At 37.0% G+C, this 20,559-nt stretch overlaps 1 protein-coding gene across 6 annotated transcripts in view; it reads left to right on the top strand.

The window, feature by feature from the left end:
* Window positions 1-20,559, top strand: part of PTPRQ (protein tyrosine phosphatase receptor type Q) — a 205,234-nt gene that overhangs the window by 27,755 nt on the left and 156,920 nt on the right. For all 6 annotated transcript variants that reach the window (XM_024737186.1, XM_024737185.1, XM_024737184.1 and 3 more), the window contains exons 12-18: window positions 8,353-8,533; window positions 9,902-10,063; window positions 10,167-10,346; window positions 10,949-11,056; window positions 11,200-11,478; window positions 19,374-19,556; window positions 19,910-20,011. In XM_024737186.1, coding sequence (XP_024592954.1) covers window positions 8,353-8,533; window positions 9,902-10,063; window positions 10,167-10,346; window positions 10,949-11,056; window positions 11,200-11,478; window positions 19,374-19,556; window positions 19,910-20,011 — 1,195 coding nt within the window. The remainder of the gene's footprint in view (window positions 1-8,352; window positions 8,534-9,901; window positions 10,064-10,166; window positions 10,347-10,948; window positions 11,057-11,199; window positions 11,479-19,373; window positions 19,557-19,909; window positions 20,012-20,559) is intronic.

The following is a 20,559-nucleotide window of genomic DNA, read 5'->3' as shown; positions in this document are numbered from 1 at the left end:
GGTGATTAAGTTAATGAATTGTTTGGAAACTCCTGTTATGATTTAAGTACTCCTTCTAAGGCTGTGCTTGTAATTTGGAATAGTTGCCAAAGAAAGGCACAGTAATTTTAGTAGCCGTTGTTGACAAATGATTTGACCTACTTAGGAAGCCAGATTTCTCAAAGCTGCCTCATTTAAAAACAAACGAACAATATACATTTGATTAAAGAAATCAAATAAATAAAAGAGATGAAATCGTTTCATAGATATAAAGTAAGAGGACAATGTTTGCTTCTGTTCACATCGGGAGTCTTTTTCCCCCTTTGTTTCTGTTAGGAAGCAGTTGATTTTCCTTCACTGTCTTCATTCACTTCATCCAGCCAGCTGTTCACCTGTGGGTTCCCTCTAAAACTGCAGACTAGTTGTATCCAGATATTGGTGGCTCCTGGGGCTCACAAAAATTAAATATACTTGGGACCAGTGAGTGTAGCAATCTCTGTACCTTAGAGGTACTACCTGATCGTTATTCAGTAATTAGGTTCCACTCCTTTGGTCCAGAATCACTGTTTTTTCCTATCTCCACATATATTATCTATTCTATTTCTAGTCCCAGCTCTCCTCCATTTCTGACACCTACCTGAAAGTTGACCTCACTATGTGCTTAATGCATTCTGGCCACCCAGGACTTATTACTCCAAGTCGTTTGACATCTCTGGCCCAGGGTTAAATTTTAATCCAATGTTGACTCCATTCCTCTGTGCAAAAATGTTGAGTTATGATTTCTCTGATACTTTAGTTGACAGTTCAGGCAAAGGGCAAAAGCTTAATCCTCTGCTCCTGCTGAGAAGGCCTTAAATTAGATACTTCACTATTTTAGGACTGGGTGACAGGTCTCTCACTTGTAATGACATCTACTGAATGGCAAGCCACACCTCTTTTTCTCTTGAAAGTAAGAGATTCTGGAACGACTTCTTTGTTATTCTGCCTATATCTATATGATCTGCGGTCTGTGTGACATAGTAGAGAGAACATGAGCTTTGGTACTGTACAGATCTGGGCTTATATCCTAATTTGGTCACTTACTGGGCTGTACAGCAGAAAGGTTAAGTGCATGGACCTAGGAGGAAATATGCTTAGGTTTAAAACTTGGTTTTGCCCGTAGTGATGGTTTAACCTTGAGAAAGTAGGCTTGACCTCTCTGAACTTCAGTTTCCTCTTCTCTAAGATAGGGACTCTAAGAGTCCCTATAACACAGGATTGTTAATGAAGGTTTAGTGGATTAATGTGTGTAAAGAGCTTAGAACTATACCTGGCATATGGTAAGTTTGGTGCTAAGTAATTGTGACCTGTTCTGATTATTAATCATGGCACTGGACCTTTCACCCTCATTGGGACTCAATATTAGTTTCCTTAGGTCTCAATAAAAGGAGACATTATACTTCTCTTTATTTCTGTGATTGTATCTTTCTTCATTAGATCAGGCGCTTTATTGATATTTCTGCTTCCCCATGTGATTGGTGTTTGGGTTCACCTTTCAAGAGGTTGATGTGGGGAGGCATATGGCAGAGGCTCTAAATCCAAATGAACCAGGGTCCTAGACCGGGCTCTGCCCTTTTCTAGATCTATGACCTTGGTCGAGTCAACTTTTGGAGACTTGCTGCCCTTACTTTTAAAGCAGAGCTTATATACCCACCTTATATGATGAGGAATAAAGGAGATAACAGATAAAACCTCTGGCTTAGTGTATTCATTTATTATCCTCTTCCTTGACCTTGATGTAGGATAAGGACTCTTCTATTCAGTCTTCAGCTTCTCAGAGTATAGCCTCCACACCCTGTCTCAAGAATTGTTTAAATCCTTGAAATCTTGTTAGAAGTCACCAGTGGCCTCCTAAGTGTCAGATAAGGTGGTAATACAGTTTTAGCCGTCCTCATCTTCCCTGTCTCCTCCAAAATCCATTTGTTTGCCTCCTACTCTCCAGCTTTTGATACAACCATTTTCTCCCTAATACTTGCTCCACTTTCATACACTGTGACTATGTGAAAATTTTGGCCTTGTGCAATGAAAAATGAATAAAATAAAAAAGCTAGCTCTTTTACAATTTTCTAACTTCTTCATTATAAGGATATTGCAGAGAGTTCTGTTTTCAGCCATGTCATTACACTTTTTTTTTGATAACCGCACAGTTTCAATCACTGCTTCCTATTTTCATGACTCTTTTGCCTTGTTTTCCATGATGATTTTTCTCTCTGACACTCTGCATCCCTAATTCAAATCATTTGTGGTGAAGTTCTGCCAGGGCTCATCACATTTGAACTCATAAAACAGAACAAAACAAAACAAGCATCCTTTGGGGGATAACAGGACTTGGTTCTTGATTGAAAGGAGGAGATGAAGTTGGAATGAAGAAGAGGTACTAGACAGAGGTTCTGGGACAGTGATGGGGGCATATAAAGTTTCCCACAGGACACAAGAAGAAAGTCTGTAAAGGCAATTAATAGTTTTAGTGGTCAAGAACAAGGCCTGGAGAGAGGCTGACTTGAAACCCAGGTACTAAATAACAGGCTTAGAATTCCTAACCCCTTGGACTGGGCACACCACAGATCTCTGATCTGAAGGTCATTGTCTAAGCATTTGGAAGGCTTTCATGGTAGTTTTACATGCCTGATGTCTCTCTTTTTGGCACCATTATCCTCTCTTCATGAGGGCGTGAAACCTTGGAATTACCTCTGACTTTGGTTATACTTAGCATTTAATAGCCACTCAGTGTTAAGGCCAGTTATTTCTGCCTCCACAGTGTGACCTTCATACCTCTATATTCCATTCCTGTGTCCCCACCCCAGCTCAGGATTGAATAGTCTCTTGCCTGGACTATTTTTGTTAGCTTACTACGTTAGTTTTCCATTGTTGTATAACAATTTGCCACAAGCTTAAAACAACTCACATTTATCATCTCACAGTTTCTGTGGGTCAGGAATCCAGACAGCTTAGATGGGTTCCCTACTTAGGGTCTCATACAGCTGCAGTTAAGTGGCTTACTGTCCTGTGTTCTCATCTGGAGCCTTGACTAGGGAAGAATCTACTTCTAGGCTCATGTAGAATTTTGGCATATTTCGTTTCCTTTTGATTGTAGAACTGAGGGCCTTGGATTCTTTCTGGCCCTTTGACTAGAGACTACCCTTAGCTCTAGCTCATAGGGATCCCCCACATTTTCTTGCTACAAAACTTTCCCAGCGTGGCCATTTACCTCATCAAGCCAGCGGGGAGAGTCTGTATAATATAACTGTGAGAGTGACATCACATCATCATTGGTTAGATGCAAACCACAGTTCCCACCCAAGAGGAAGGGATTATACAAAAGCATGAACAACAGGAGGTAGGGATAGTGGAGGGATCACGAGAGAGGCCATCCACTGTAGTCTCTCCACTGTTTTGTGTTTCACGCGTCTATGAGAATAACCCTTCCAGATATAAGTATATTACTTAAACTAAAAAAGTAACTAAATAAAAAATGAGAATGGCCTGGGAATGGGAATATGCATCTAGTTAAGTAATCTAGCTTTCCTGTCGTAGCAGAAAGTCAGTTGATGCTGTCTAAAGTAAGTGAGCCTTAACAGAACAGTATAAGCATGCTATCTAGTAATTTTAGAAATAACGCCATAAGAACTGAAAACAGAAATGATTAAAGGTGTTGCTTCCAACAAATATACAAATATTGAATCATTATGTTGTACACTTGAAAGTAATATATATATGTCAGTATATCTCAATTAAAATAAGCAAACGATTTCAAAATCTCAAACAAATGTTGCTTCTGGAGTATAAGACTTGCAACTGGAAAAGTAGGGACAAGGAAGTATTTCCATTGTAAATCCTTCATCACCTCTTGCATTTTTAGCCATGTGCATATATCATGATGATGACACTTTTTAAAATATAATCACCCTATGCTAGGCTTGACCTGATCTCATCATCCTTATTGAAATTTTTTCCAGTGACCTCTCATGAGTTGTTTGTTTCTTAATAAACAGAGGTTATTTAAGCATTCTGAAATACATATAAGATTTTACTCTCGATATTTAAAAACATATTTGAAGAAATACATTAGAAAATTTAATCTCAGCGTTTGAGGACTGTTATTTCAACTTCCAAGCTTATATATGAATGTCATCTATAACATGCCTAATAAATGATTGGGAATCCAGCCTCTGCTAAAATATTTGATCAACTCTGACAATAGGGAATCAACTACTACAAAAGCAGCTCCTGTTCTTTAAGCCTTAAACCATGCTTCCTTATGGTCTCACAGACATGCGTTTATTAGGTAACTATAAAGTTCTAGGCACTGTAATAGGTTCAGAATATACATAGATAAATAAGAAACTACCCTGTTCTTTAACTGTTTTGGACTGAAATATTCGTCCTCTAATGTTTACTAGTTTGTCCCATCTCTCCTCTATAGACCCACACAGTAGCTTATAATGACTTTGAGTTTGGGATTTGCAACCAGGAAAATGTGTTCCAACCCCACCTCTGCTATGACTAGCTTTGTGAACTTGAACGGATGACTGTAAAATGGAGATAATAATATCTTCCCCTTTCGGTTATAATGAAGTGATATCACATGGGAAAAAGTATTTAGCACCGTACTTTATACACAGTAGCTTTAAATGTTAGTCTCTGCAGTAGTAATAACAGTGCACAGTGATTTAACTTTTTATCATTTGAAGATAATGGTCATGGCTTCCCTAAGGCTTAACATCCTCAGGTTCTCATCAGTCATGGTTTCCAGGTCCTTCATATTATTGATAACTCTTCTGTGAATATTTTCCAATTTGTCAATGAGCCTCTTTCTCAGCTGAACACAATATTCTATATGTAGTTTGACTAGAGCCAAATTGAGCAGAATTATTTTCTCCTTTTGTGTAAACTTTCTACTTCTGTCAATGCAAAGAATAAAACTAATTTCTTTGGGAGACTCATTCTGCTGAGACAGAAGTTAGAAAACCCCTAAACTCATCTCTCCATGGATTGCTCTCTAGCTGAGTTTCACACTAAAATCTCATCCTGTACTTGTTATTCTAATCGAACCCTGGGACATTTTATCCCCAAAGACACTGCTTTGCTATGTAGTGTTACAGATTTCTGAGATTTGTATAGATACATCCTTTCATCCAACCTATTTCTCAGGTATATCAGTGCTTGTCAGTGATGAGCATGAGAAGAAAGCCAGCTAAATGCTTGGACAGTTGCTTCAGATTGAGGCTGAGGACAGGACTTGAAGGTAGTTAAGGAATGCTTGAGACAAGTTTACTTCATTGATTATTAGGAACATAAATAGAATCAAGTCTTAAGGATTTATCACCCAAATAATGTGCAGAATGATATAGTATCCATTAGAGGTTTCCAAACATATGCTAATTGTAAACTTCTTTTTACCACTGGTTGATAATAGCACAAGTCATGTTATAGTTTATAATAAAATAGAGAAGCATTTCTTAAGAATAAGTCAACATTTTCATTAATTCAATTGAGCAGACTTCTAGTGAGTGGAAGTTGATAGATGTACTAGAGTTTTTTTCTTTTCTTTTTTAAAATCACATTAGTTATAATGAAGACTGTTACATGTAGAATCAGGTTGGTTTATTCAGGTGAATTAGGAACTTAACTCTGAAGACTTCTAATTCTTTCACGTAAATTCTGAAGATTCCTAAGTAGCATCTGAGAAGCTTTTCATGTTGATGAATTGTGACATTGCCTAACCCAGTTGTCCTCAACCAGGGGCATGTTTGCTCTCCAGGAGACATTTGGCAATCTCTGAAGACAGCTTTCACTGTCACTACTGGGAAGATGCTTCTAGTGGGTAGGGACCAGGGATGCTGCTATACTTCCTACAATGCCCTGGACAGCTCCCTATAACAAAAAATTATTTAACACAGAATGTTATTACTGCTGAGGTTGAGAATGCTGGACTAACTCAATGAGTCCAAGCTTTCGGGAGTTGTGATGGGCCTTTATTCCCTTCTATATCCCTCATTTCCACTCCTACTTCTCAGCCCCTTCTCATTACCCTCTTAAGTTCTGGTTCTTTCCCATCATTTTTGCTCTTAAAATTCTTTCTTTTTCATCCTTTGAAAAACCTAATACTTAATACCTTTTTAGAGAGGCAAAGTGTGGGAAATATTCAGAACACGGCACACTTGGTGATAATTAGTAACATTCTGGGTTTTTACAAAACCAATGTTCAAATCATTTGTAGTTAGGGAGGGTCTTTCCAATGAATTTGGGAAAATTCAGATAGAATTAACTCAGGTCAGCTCTTAGGCTGGAACAGCAGTTTGTCAACAGAGATGCTTAACTTAGTTAATTGATAGGATACGATGGTTTAACTCTCAAAAGCTTATCTGACATTGGTATAAAATATGAGAGATTTAATGCAAAATCATAGTTCAGAGGAAATTCTTTGTATTACCCCATCGTACCCTTTATAAAGTGCTTTGTACCCTGGATTCTCAAAGGGTGGCTGATTGATAGTGGAAACAGCTGTGTGGTTCAGGCATAAACTATTGACTGGACTACCAGAGCATCTCTGAATTATGTGTTTGTGATTCATGCCTTCTCTGATTTCCCAGTGGAGACAGAGCTGAAGTGTGCCTTGAAAGATGGAAGAACTTTAGTTTGTTCCATATAGGGTTCCTTATCCAGAGTGCCTTATCACAATATTCTTAGAGTAAATCTTATTGGTATCTCCCTATTTTTTATCACAATACTTTTCTGGCTAAAGATGTAACAAGATTTAGATAATTTTATTTTATAAATATCATTTGGAGAACTAGAGATATCCTTGCATCTTTTCTCCATTTTTTTATTTTTCAGAAAAGTTAATATTTAAATGAGCTGTCTTTGTAGCTAGTTAAATAAGGAAACTGCCTTAAAATTTCTTGCCTTCCCGATATTTTTCCTGAGTATCTACTACTTTTTTAACGATACTAAGTGCTTTATGTTAATAAGGAATTAAAAGCCTGTTTTTGGCTCTCGGAGTAAACACAATCCCAAAACATGTAAGATAATTAAAACACAGGTGTACCAAAATTTTATAAATAAATAAAACCTATACTATGAATTAATTACAAATTCTGAGGGTATAAGAGCAGGGAATTGAGAAGGAATAGAATAATTTTCTTTTTTAAAAAAAGGGTTTGGAGTGAGTTTTGAAACTGAACTTGAAAAGGAATTGACAAAAAGAGAGTAGTTCTTGCAACAGTTTCTTTTTTTCCCAAAACGATTTCATTTTGGAAAATTTTGAACTGGTATAAATGGAGAAAAAAAGAGTATTATAAAATGTGTCCCCATTAACCCATCACCTGGACTCAGTAATGATCAGCATGCTGCCATTCTTGCCCCAGCTGTCTCTCGTTGTTGTTGCTGTTGATGCCGGCTATTTCGAAATAAATTCCAGACTTCATATCTTTTTGCTCTTACGTGCCTAAGTATGGATTCCTACAAGACATGGACATTTTAATTTATTCGATAATTCCATTACCACAATTGACACAATTACTGATATTGTCTTGGTACCATCTGAAACGTAGACCACATTCAGATTTTCTCATTCTCTTTCCATCTGTTATGTGGGAAAGAAAGGAGAGAGTCCTCTTGTTGTCCCAACATAAAACTCTACTGTGTATATCTGTAATCTGCTCCTGATACTTTGTTTTCATTATTTGCCCCTTCGGTCAACTCGACACTTGTGAGATACGTTATGGCATCTAGGAACAATCACAGTTACCCAAAATATTCCTTAAATCCAGAGCCTTGGAGAGGTCTGCCTTGAACTCTGAAAATTATTGCTATGTAATTTTGTTCATGTCTGTAACTTCTCTCGATGATAGATTAAACTATTATTAGTGATACGTATCTACCAGGCATGCAGGCTGCTCACACCTCGTATACAAAAGAGGACATATAGATGGCAAAGCAAAACACATATTAATGAAGCAGTAAGCCTAGAACACTTATTTTTGGGGGGTGAGCAGTTAAAATATTTTAGTCCTGAAAGCTTTGCATGAGGATGTCTAATTTTACCATAAGGAAGCTAACTTAAGTCAGAAAGGAATTATCTCCTTTTCCCCACAATACAGTATTGGTCTCTTAAGATATGGAATTGATCACAATCGGTACAGTGATGCAGGATTTTAGTAGCTTCAGAGTGAAATCTTGGAATGTGAAAGAGACAGCAGTCATGGAAATAATATTATTTTTTAAAAAACCGTGATTCCAGAATTACTAGTTTTTGAAACTAGTCCTTGAATGAAGCCATTATTAACATAACTGTCACGAGCAGTCTTTGTAAATATCTGTTTTCAATTGCAGTATATAAAAGGCCCCATGGCTCCAGAAACTGTGAACATAGTAGAGTCAATGGCAGGATTATTTGAGGGTTCAGCAGAGATGTCTTCTGACCTGTACTCGATTGCTTCAGTTATGTATAGCAGTCATCCACATCATAACTTTCCTGTGAGGAGTAGAGCTGAAGACCAGCCTTCAGCAGTTGGTAGGTACATTTCTTTTGTTGTTGTTCTGTGAAATGTATTTAAACCACCAGTACTAGCTAGCACAGATATGAACCTTAGCTGGGAGTTCAACCCAATTATTAATGGTCCATGGGCTGGAGTCAGATTTTTTCTTCTTTAACTGTCGGATAACCTCATACAGCAAATGGAAATGCCACACAGGCAGGAGCTGGCCCCTCCTAACCCATCTGACCTTCCTTGGAGAGAAAGTAGCACCCTAGAGTCTCTAGCCAAGCTGCATAGACAATCAGTTATTACAGTTGCCAAAGCAGGTGTGATGGGAAGGGATTAACATATCTTCAAATCATTTACAGGCCTCACACTCTGCAGTTTTTGACTAATAGGTTTTCAAATGTCACTGAAGGTAAATAGGTCAGAAAGTTACAACTCTAGTGCATGGGGTGATAAACAGGTGTAGGTGACCCCAATGATGTGGTGATGTCATTAGTGTATACACTTGCTCTTCAGGGTCAGTGGATCTTACTGTCTCTAAAAAGAGAATGTCATATATAGCGAATTAAAAATACTTGGTTAGAAGACACAAATCTAAATTATCTCTCTGGTTTTTCTAAAATGAGAAAAAATCTCTCTCTAAGTGAGAAAAAAATTTTTTTCTTACTGCTTTTTCTCTGATTTGTTCCGTTCCAAATTAAAAGTGTTATATTATTTTATTGATGATGGAATTAGGCAGAAGTATCACATTGCATTTAATATATGTTTATTTCATTCTTTGATCTGTTTTTCCTGAGCAAAGAAGACTTAATTTTTAGAAGACACTAAAAATTAGAGGCCCATGATTTCTGATGTAGATGTTTCCTCAAATACTTTGTTTGGCCTAAATGCTAATTAACATTGTAAGCGCAAGTTCTAAAAAACTAACATTTTCTGAAATCCTTGTCCAGACATATTTATGTGGCAGTTTTATAAGCATGCTTGCTTTAAATCACTAATGGATTTAGCAAATGTGTGGCGAATTTTGAGTCCAAATAAAACCTTATTTCTATGATTTTCAAATTGTAACGCAGCATTGATATTATTGCCTAATGGTCTTTTCAGAAAAAACTCCTAGCCTGTCTTTTTTAGAAAGTTATATTTTCTCAAAACACTCATCTCTTGTTCCAGGATAGTGTATAACAACTAGCAAAACTATATTGTGATCACAAACTATTTATATATATTGTTGGGGTATATTTGGCATATTTATTATTAATTATATATCTACCTTTCATATAAAGGATTACATGGAGAGATTAATGAATAATGTGAAATTGGGTTTAAAATTTCACTGTGTGAGCAAGAATGATCTTGATCACAAAGCCAAACATTTTTTAAAAACTGATTTCAAATAGGAGCTTCAAGGAATCACTATATCGCTGACATTGCAGCGGAACAGCTGTCTTACGTTATCAGGAGACTTGTACCTTTCACTGAGCACAGGATTAGTGTATCTGCTTTCACCATCATGGGAGAAGGACCACCAACGGTTCTCAATGTTAGGACACGTGAGCAAGGTAAGAATGTGTTTCCTTTGAAATAATTACCTGCAAATATTGCTCTTGTACACTGTAATACTTTTCTTTTCATTCATATTAATTGTTCACTCTTCTTCTCAAGTGCCAAGCTCCATTCAAGTTATAAAGTATAAAAATATTAGTTCTTCATCTATTTTGTTATATTGGGATCCTCCAGAATATCCTAATGGAAAAATAACTCATTATACAATTTATGCAATGGAACTGGATACGAACAGAGCATTCCAGATGACTACTATAGATAACAGCTTTCTCATAACAGGTAGAACAAAGTTTTGTTTCGACATTCTTTTCCTGATGGAAAATACACATCTCTCTATGCCGTTAAACACAGCAGAGCACGTGTTGCATCATTCCAGATTTTGTTGTGCTATGCTCCCATGGATATCTTGAAAAATACTTGCAGAAATTACTTGATTAGATGTGTTTTTCTTTAACTATAGTTGTCTGCAAATAAAGTCATCAGATAACAGGTATCCTAAGAATATACTCTTAACCAGGGATTTTATGCCTGGTACATCAATATAACTCAGTATTGATGGCTTGATTGATTGTATGTGCCAATCAGCTGAAGTAATTGAGCTGACATGGTGTTTGTGCCAAATCAACTGTACTCCTTGCAGGGTGCCAAAAATGATTTCTTCAGCCTCAGATGATCGCCTTAATATTTTAGGAAAAAACTAAAACGTCATCAAGATGGAAAGGCTCTCATCCCAAGGAAGTTTGGGACATTGGGATTATAAGGAGGCTGATTTAGAGAACCAGTCTCCCAAAGAAGTTATTTTCACTAGTCCTGTGTTAAATGGCACTAATACAAGAAAATTATTTTAAGGACTTTAAACAACTTGCCTGTTGTCCTTATAGGGTTAAAGAAATATACAAAATATAAAATGAGAGTGGCTGCCTCAACCAGTGTTGGAGAAAGTTCTTTGTCCGAAGCAAATGACATCTTTGTGAGAACTCCAGAAGATGGTAAGAGTATCGGGTGCAGTTTTAATAAAAAGAAGCAAATGGTGTTGCATGCTTATTGCCATCTACCTCATGCTGCTTTTAGTGTCTGAAGTAATAAGCATGAAAAAATACATGTATTTAAAGTTTTGTTTTTTTCCCCCCAGAACCAGAATCATCACCTCAAGATGTTGAAGTTATTGATGTTACTGCTAGTGAAATAAGTTTGAAGTGGTCACCACCTGAGAAACCCAATGGGATTATTGTTGCTTATGAAGTGCTTTATAAAAATATAGATACCTTATTCATGAAGAACACCTCAGCAACAAGCATAATTTTAAGAGACTTAAAACCTTACACCCTCTATAACATTTCTGTAAGGTCATATACCAGATTTGGTCATGGCAATCAGTTATCTTTACTCTCTGTAAGGACTTCTGAGACTGGTAAGTTTTTGTTTGTTTAATACATAGTAAGGAAGTAAACATGGCTGATTATTGTTTATATTTTACATAACCTAAAGTCTGTCATTCTGTTTTGTATAATCCAGGAATTTATATGCTCTTTCTGGTAAAGTGTGGGAAAAGACTTGCTGTGCAAATTTTTAAAGTCTGATTTACATATAAGGGAACTCCAGAATAAAAATCAGTGATTTTTTTTTCAAATGAAATACCTTTAGAAATCAAAGGTCTTTTCAGTGTACCTATAAATTTGGTTGCTTTCAAATTAGGTAATAGCAGAGACACGTTCATAAGAGTAGACTCCTATACTATATATAAACTGTATACATTCTCTATACATCCATATACATCTACCTATAGATATAGATGTATCTATATTTATACATATATATGTATAGATGTACATATATGTAAAGCTGAATGTAAGTGTATATCTATAGATAGATGTATATAGATGTATAGAGACTATATATATAAATTCTATACATATATATGTACGTGTGTGTATAGACGCATACATATATCTACATACATTCTTTTTTAAAAAATATATTTATTTTTGGCTGCGTTGGGTCTTTGTTGCTGCGTTCAGGCTTTCTCTAGTTGTGGCTAGCGGGGGCTACTCTTTGTTGTGGTGCGTGGGCTTCTCATTGCAGTGGCTTCTCTTGTTGTGGAGCACAGGCTTTGGGCGCGCGGCCTTTAGTAGTTGTAGCGCATGGGCTCAGTAGTTGTGGCTCATGGGCTCTAGAGCGCAGGCTCAATAGTTGTGGTGCACAGGCTTAGTTTCTCCACGGCATGTGGGATATTCCCGGACCAGGGCTCAAACGCGTGTCCCCTGCATTGGCAGGCAGATTTTTCTTTTCTTTCTTTTTTTTTTTTTGAGGTACGTGGGCCTCTCACTGTTGGGGCCTCTCCCGTTGTGGAGCACAGGCTCCAGACGTGCAGGCCTAACGGCCATGGCTCACGGGCCCAGCCGCTCCACGGCATGTGGGATCTTCCCGGATCGGGGCACGAACCCGTGTCCCCTGCATCGGCAGGCGGACTCTCAACCACTGTGCCACCAGGGAAGCCCAGCAGGCAGATTCTTAACCACTGCCCCACGAGGGAAGTCCCTACATTCTTTTTTTGTGGTAATTAAACTTGTTTTTATTTAGAAATTGTAATATCAGTTATGTTAACACAGTACATAAGCTATCTCAAAGTTGGATAACATAAACTCTTTTTAAAAATAGAGAAAAATAAGTTTACTTTAAATATATTTTAAATAAAAATAATTTGATTATTTTGGGAATATATTCTTTGATGAAGCTGTTATAGTCTATATACATTCTTGAGGTATGTGTATAGACAGAGGTGCAGAGTCTGAGCACAGAAAGGACATGCCTGGAGAAGGCTTACAGAGGAGGTAGCATTTGACCTGAGTCTTAAGGAGTCGGTGGAATGGACATTATAGAGGTTGTTGGGTGGCCAGGGGATGTGTCCTATATAAAGGAAATAACGCAAGCAAAGAATTAATTGTGTTTCAGTGATGCAAGAGCAAATAGCACAAAGCAAGACATTTGCCTGATGATCTTAGTGCACTGTTTGTATTATGTTTATAGTCATATATTTTGCAGCATCACTCTTAGGCCAAACAGTAAAGTTACTGTTTGATCCCTGCATTGTAAAAAATAAATATTTATTGCCTAGATACTGGCTGAACCATATGGAGTTGCTATTCCTATATGTCATAATTGGCCAAATATCAACAATTTCTTCTGATTCAGACAGATGCTATAGGTGAGGCCTTGTCCCTGACCTTGAGGAACTAGGAATCTAGTAAAGTGGCTTACCTTTGAGCAAAAGTATCCTCTTCAGACTGGTCACAGAAATTAATAAGATTGACCATAGAGGACGACAGTAGTTGTAATGGCAGGAATAAGAGTGTAATGAAAAGAACATTTTTTATTATTATAAGTTATCCATTATAGTGCAATTTAATTGATATATATATTGGCATGCTTCATTACTTTTATAAGTATTGTACTTAAAATAAGTATTTTTGAGAAAAATATCTTACTCTACCTGGTTTCATTTTACACCATGTCAAGGAATGAAGCATATTTTAAGTACCTGCAACATACCATTGTGGGCTCTTCTATCGGCTTTCACAAAAATTGCCTTTTTAATTCCAGAATAAAGCAATAAGGTATTATTATCTTCATTCCTAATGAAAAACTGAGGTCTGAGAAGTTCATCCTTGCAACAAATATTCAACAAATAATTTACAGTATACCAACCCTTACTGGGCTATATTAGCACTGTAAAAGAAAATGAATTTCCACCCTCCTAAAGTTAATATAAATTACTGGGTGTTTCATAGGCAATGGAATCTACATTAATGACTTTTCCTAGATCATGTTTGCTAAGTTGGACCACTGAGTTCAGTTCTTTCTGAAAAAGAGGAAGCTGTAATTTTAAGCAGTCTCAAGGTGTCATTTGAAGCAGGATGTGCTCAGGAGCAACTATCTGTTTGTTCCCAGGGCTCAATGTTCTTATTAAATACAATAAATACACCCTCTACTCTTACTATAAAAAACAAGATCCCACTTTTCAATATTGTTTCATGAGAAATTGAGAGCTGTGCTAACTCAGTAATGTGTTAATGCTGCTAATTACCAATAGGAGTACATTATTTGTTCAGATGTTTTATCTTGATTATTTTACTAATGCTTGGAAGTGCGATAGCTGATGTGTGTTTACATGTATACAATGATAGAAAGAATTCAGTGAAGAGAGAAAAACTAAAAATACAACAGAGAGGAAAGAATGTCAAGTCTAAGGTCTGACTAGGTAGACGGAGTGGAATCTAGTGCTGAAGTGGACTGGGTTTTAGAAAGGAGTAAGGAGAGAAGACAGTTAAAGGAAGAGGGGTGGCAGGAACGTATGTAGTCCTCTTCTGAAGGTTTTTATTTTCTCAATGAAATTAGAAGCAAGTTTATCAGCTTCGAATAAGGAGGGAGAGGAGATATTGGATGTTTGTGGAGAGAGAATATGGTGAAAACATACATAACAGAGGAGACTAAATTAACTAAAAAATAGATAGGCTGCCAAGCAGTGAAAAAGATTGATTTGAGATTTGAGGTTATAAATTAAAGTAAGGCTAGTGAGCATGGAGTGGTATTTTATTCAGACATTTTTAGCTGTTATATTGCAGATGTAGAACTAGCCCTGAGTTCAGTTTAACCTAAGTTGGAATCTTGCAGGAAAAGTAAGATAGAAAAAGGAGTTTCTGGAGATTGCTAGGGAGTGATTTTAGTGATAGACTGTGGACTCTGACCTGAGTAAGTAGGGAGATGAGGACATAAGGGAGGTGATGGACAGTGAAGATTTGATGAGGGTCAAAGACTTGTTGGATCGGCAATACGAGGGTCAGTCAGCTGGAAAGATAGGTGGTTGCCAAAGAGAGGAATACTGACAGTTATAGGTAATGACAAGCCCTCAGGTGTTGCCATGAAAACTAGTGGTTAAAGTGAGGTGGAGGAAAAGATTATTGAAATTATGGACCTCGACGAATACAGAGTCCACGGAATAGCACAGATCATTTCCGTCAATGTTGACATCTCTGAGAGTGGTAGAGAGGAAGTCAGTCATACAGGTGATAAACTTTTTAAGACGTGTGGAGAAGTGGAAGAGTACCACTAGGTGATTGTCTTAAAGGAGGGGTAACACCTCAAGTTTTTCAGGAAGAAGAATAGATCTGGATATGGCAAAGAAAAGCATAAAAACTTGACTTCCAGGCCCTCTGGTTATAGAATGATGAGAGAAAAACAAATAGCTATCTGTTACCCAAGAGTGCTGAGTTGTAGTGTTCTCAAGCAGTTCCAAGATTTCACTTAGAGCCAGAAGGCTAAGAGAGCATTCAGAGTAGTTGTTGAGGATTTTTCTCAATTTAATGATTTGGCTTGGAAAGATAGTAGAGAAGATTTTGACTCTTTGGGAAGGGATAGTAGGATTATATTGCTATATATTGCTATATCAAGTTATGTATTGAATTACGGTTCTTCCCAAAATTTTAGAAATATCAACATTCTTATCTCAGTTTTTCCCCTTAAGTCTGCTTTAGATGCAATGCACTTCATAACAGGTAACAGTGGGGGTGAGGGGGTACTGTTTCTACATTTTTAAGGCTTTTGAATTTTCTCTACTAAATTTATTAGTAGCATTTTTTATATCCATTGTATTTAGACTACCAATAAAAAAGGTTCTATTCTTTCTTTTGAAAGGAAAGGACTTATATCGGGACTCTATAATGGCAATAATATGCACATATTTAGTTTATGTTGTTTAACCATCAAGTTAGTCATTATTGTTACTGTTCTATGAAGGCAATTTTAAACTAATACCTTTCCAACTGTGGTCTGTCATCTCCAGCAAATATTTTTCTGCTTAAAGTGCATTGTTTACAGTTTCATCTGTTGAGGTTGCATTGATGGCTTTCTCTCTGTTTTTGATTGTCTGAATAGGCTTTTATTTTGTTCTTGTTAATTTTTCTGGGTTTAGAATTCCATTCTTTTTTCAACTGAGGTCACTTTTCTGTCTAATCGTCGTTCCTATGTAGATGATCTGTTTTCTTCCTGGTGCTGTTAAGATCTTCTCTTCTTTGGTATTATGTACTTTCACAATGATGTGTCTAAATATGAGTTTTTAAAATTTAATTTATTTTTGGCCGCATTGGATCTTCGTGCGAGCTTTCTCTAGTTGTGGGGAGCTGGGGCTACTCTTTGTTGCAGTGCGTGGGCTTCTCATTGCGGTGGCTTCTCTTGCTGCGGAGCACAGGCTCTAGGCACGTGGGCTTCAATAGTTGTAGCACGCGGGCCCAGTAGTTGTGACTTACAAGCTCTAGAGCGCAGGCTTAGTAGTTGTGGTGCATGAGCTTAGTTGCTTCGCGGCACATGGAATCTTCCTGGACCAGGACTCGAACCCGTGTCCCCTGCATTGGCAGGAGGATTCTTAACCACTGCACCACCAGGGAAGCCCCTAAATATGATTTATTTTGTGTGTGGTACGCGGGCCTCTTACTGTTGTGGCCTCTCCCGTTGCAGAGCACAGGCTCCGCACGCGCAGGCTCAGCGGCCATGGCTCATGGGCCCAGCTGCTCTGCGGCATGTGGGATCCTCCTGGACCGGGGCACGAACCCGTGTCCCCTGCATCGGCAGGCGGACTCTCAACCACTGCGCCACCAGGGAAGCCCCAATATGATTTTTTAAAGAAAATTTTGCTTGAGATTTATTGGGATTCCTTGTTCTGAAGCTTGATATCTTTCAACAATTTTGATCAGTCCCAGCCATTATCCCTTCAAATATTTCTTCTTCTTCATTTTCTCTACTTTCTTAGACCCCCTTAGTATATCCTTTATGTCTCTTAACTGCCATTTTATATTCTCTACGTTTTCTTTCTCTGAGTTACTTTTTGATAATTTATTCAATACTGTAAATTTTTTTTGCTAAAATTTTCACCATATCTAATCTGCTTTTCTGTGCATCAAGAGAATTTTAATTTTATTTTTTTTCTATTCTACAAGTCCTATTTGGTTCTCTTTCAAGTCTGCTTGGTTATTTACACTATTTATTATTATCTAAAGAATCCGTTGCTCATACTTTTAAATGTTTGATTTCTTGAAATATATTAAACGTTTGTATTTTTATTCTTTGATAACTTCAGTATCTAAAGTCTTTTGAAGTCTGACTGCTGTGTGTGTGTGTGTGTGTGTGTGTTTTCCTTTTTCCTTGCTGGCTTTAAGTATTGGTGCCTGATTTGCCTGTGTGTTTTGTGACTGTTATCAGTGAATTCATATTCCTTGAAACCTCATCTGTGGGAAATTTATGTAGACTGAGTTGAAGTTGAGTTTCTTCCAAGAAAATGTGTGTTTGCTTCTGCTAGTTGCTTTTGAGTAATGGCAACTCAAATTCATTTTAATTTATATTCTGAAGTAGAGGTCTTTTCAGGCTATATGGGTAGCATGGATTTAGGCTACATATGCTCATAGGGATAGGCTTACAGTTCCAAAAATGTGTAATTTTTCTTTCTATTCCACCTCTTCATCCAGAGGAGTGGCAAGAGGAAAAAAGTTACTTTTCTGGCCTCTTTTGCACGGTGGGCTTACTTCTCACCCCCTAGTCCTTGAGAATGAATACACCACATTGCACAAGCCTAGGAGTTACCACTCACATTGAGGTCTGTGGTACTCTGCAGAAGAATTCAAGGTGCCCCTAGAGTTGGCCAATATCATGGCCCTAGTTGAAATTGCATTCTTTTGAGGTTCTAATTCTTGATGCAGGGGTATCCTTTATCCTTCTTCTGGCCCAAGGTTTTATATTCTTTTTCTGGCACTCTACATAGTTGTTAATACAGAAACTCCAAGTCACCAGGATTGACCAGTACCCTCCAAGGCAGAGCAGGCTTTAGTACCAGCTTCCATCTCAGGATTCTTGTTTTTACTTTGTTTTTTGTTTGTTTGATTTTATTTTGTTTGTTTTTTTGCATTTGTTTTTGGACCACCAGAAATTTCTAACTCCCTTGTCAGCTCTGCAATTCCTTACGTGACAAGAAAAATGTTAATTTTATACAGAGTTTTACTTCTTTTAATTATAATAGTCATTCAATTTAGTGTTTATCTATTCCAGTATTTTGGCAGAATTGGAATCCCACATGTAGTATTGGTATTTGAATATATGTAGAAAACCATTTTGTGACCATTACATTCAATATAATAAGAACATTAATAGATACAGAAAACTAGTGTTTTATTTATTGATATCCTGTATCCTTAGTAGACTGTTTTGTTACCAGGTTATTATATGCAGCCTTATATCTAGAAGAGGATCCTTGTCTTGTCATAGATCTTGTTGTATATCAAAACTAATCTATTAATCATTTATGTATTATTATCATTATTAATGAAAGGCAGAATCAATTTTTAAGTGTTTTTCAGTCCTCCTTCTTGTACAGTTAGCCCTTTGTATCTGTGGGCCCTGTATCCACAGATTCAACCAACTGTGGATTGAAAATATTTGAAAAAAAATTGCAGCGAGTTCCAAAAGCAAAACTTAAATTTGCTGCATGCTGGCAGGCAACTATTTACATAACATTTCCATTGTGTTTACAATTATTTACATAGCATTTATATTGTATTAGGTATTATAAGTAAACTAGAGATGATTTAAAGTATACAGGAGAATGTCCATGGGTTATATGCAAATACCATGCCATTTTATATAAGACTTGAGCATCCTTGAATTTTGGTATCCACGAAGGGCGTGGGGGTGAGGGTCCAATTCACTGCAGATACCAAGGGACCACTTTATCTGCATGTACTGCAATGTAAGACAGTTTAATATAGTCTCAGGTATTTTAATAAAAACATCATCCTGTAGGGCTTCCCTGGTGGCGCAGTGGTTGAGAGTCCACCTGCCGATGCAGGGGACACGCGTTCATGCCCCGGTCCGGGAAGATCCCACGTGCCACGGAGCGGCTGGGCCCATGAGCCATGGCCGCTGAGCCTGCGCATCCGGAGCCTGTGCTCCGCAAAGGGAGAGGCCACAGCAGTGAGAGGCCCGCGTACCAAACAAACAAAAAAAAAAAAAAAAAAAAAAAAAAAATCATCCTATAAACATTATTCTGTAGAGTTGTAGTATGAATTTTCTTTGAAATGAAATTTGTCTTAAACAGTTGTAAGTGCTATAATTTACCCATATTTTACTGCATTTAAGATGTTTCTTATAATCGCACTCTAATGAATGTTCATGTATACATATCCTTATCCACTGGAGCGAAAACTTCAGCAGAATGCACTATTAGGGTGGAATTGTTTTATGCATGTATCTTTTTGTTTTTTTCAGTGCCTGATAGTGCACCAGAAAATATTACTTACAAAAATATTTCCTCTGGAGAGATTGAGCTATCATTTCTTCCCCCAAATAGTCCCAATGGAATTATACAAAAATACACAATTTATCTCAAGAAAAGTAATGGAAACGAGGAAAGAACTATAAATACAACCTCTTTGACCCAGAACATTAAAGGTAAATATATATATAATATTGGATATTTACATTTATATTGACAGAGTGGCCACAAAATATTAGCTTGTTGTTATATTAGAAATGGTGAGTGTGATTAGCTTCATACAGGGTGTGACAATTCTGGCCTTCTGGTAAATAAACTAGAAGCTTATGGCGGGTCATGTGAAAGACTACTCTAAGTCAGTTTTTTCTACATTTTTTAATATTTTGTCTGCATAATAGGAGTTACTGTTCCAAGAACTACATTTTCATTTAGTTTTTACTTTTGAAAGAGTGTTAAGAGACATTTCATAGCTTGCTTGCATATAATTAAGGGCCATTTTGTAAGTCTTATCTATTTTATTTCTATTTAGGACTGAAGAAGTATACACAGTACATAATTGAGGTGTCAGCTAGTACACTCAAAGGTGAAGGAGTTCGGAGTGCACCTATAAGTGTGCTGACTGAAGAAGATGGTAAATATAGCAGTGAATAGTGATATATTTTGAATCCATCACACTTCAAAAAACATGTATACAGAATGAAGATATAACATAAGAATTCTCCAGCCTTGGGTAGCACTTGTGTGCTGCACCAGCTTTATACAGAGATTTCATTGTCGTGGTTTAAAAGAAGCTTGCAGAGTCAGATTTATGTTCAGTAAAACCAGATACATAAAATGCATTTTTTTTAAAATTCTGAAGTCATCCATGCTCTGTAAAAAAAAAAAAAATCAGTAATATTTTTTCCATGGGAATTTTTAAGGCTAACATCTTGGTGCGAGTAGTTTGAACATCAATCAGGATATGTTATGACTGTGTTTTTCAACTTTAACATTCGTAAGAGTAGACATTTACGTAAGTTTTGTAGTAGATTCTGTTATGTCAACCTGCAGCATTTTTTTTGTTGTTAGGATTAGCTTGCTAATGACTTCAGACAATTTTCCAGATTTCTCTACATAATTTGCCAAGATGCTATTCCTGAATGTTAATAGCCTTCATATTGAATATCTAAACGTACATTT

The sequence above is a fragment of the Neophocaena asiaeorientalis genome, unplaced genomic scaffold, assembly GCF_003031525.2.
Source record: "Neophocaena asiaeorientalis asiaeorientalis breed wild unplaced genomic scaffold, Neophocaena_asiaeorientalis_V1.1 scaffold134, whole genome shotgun sequence".
Classification (NCBI taxonomy): Eukaryota; Metazoa; Chordata; class Mammalia; order Artiodactyla; family Phocoenidae; genus Neophocaena; species Neophocaena asiaeorientalis.
This window is presented reverse-complemented; position numbering and strand designations above follow the sequence as displayed.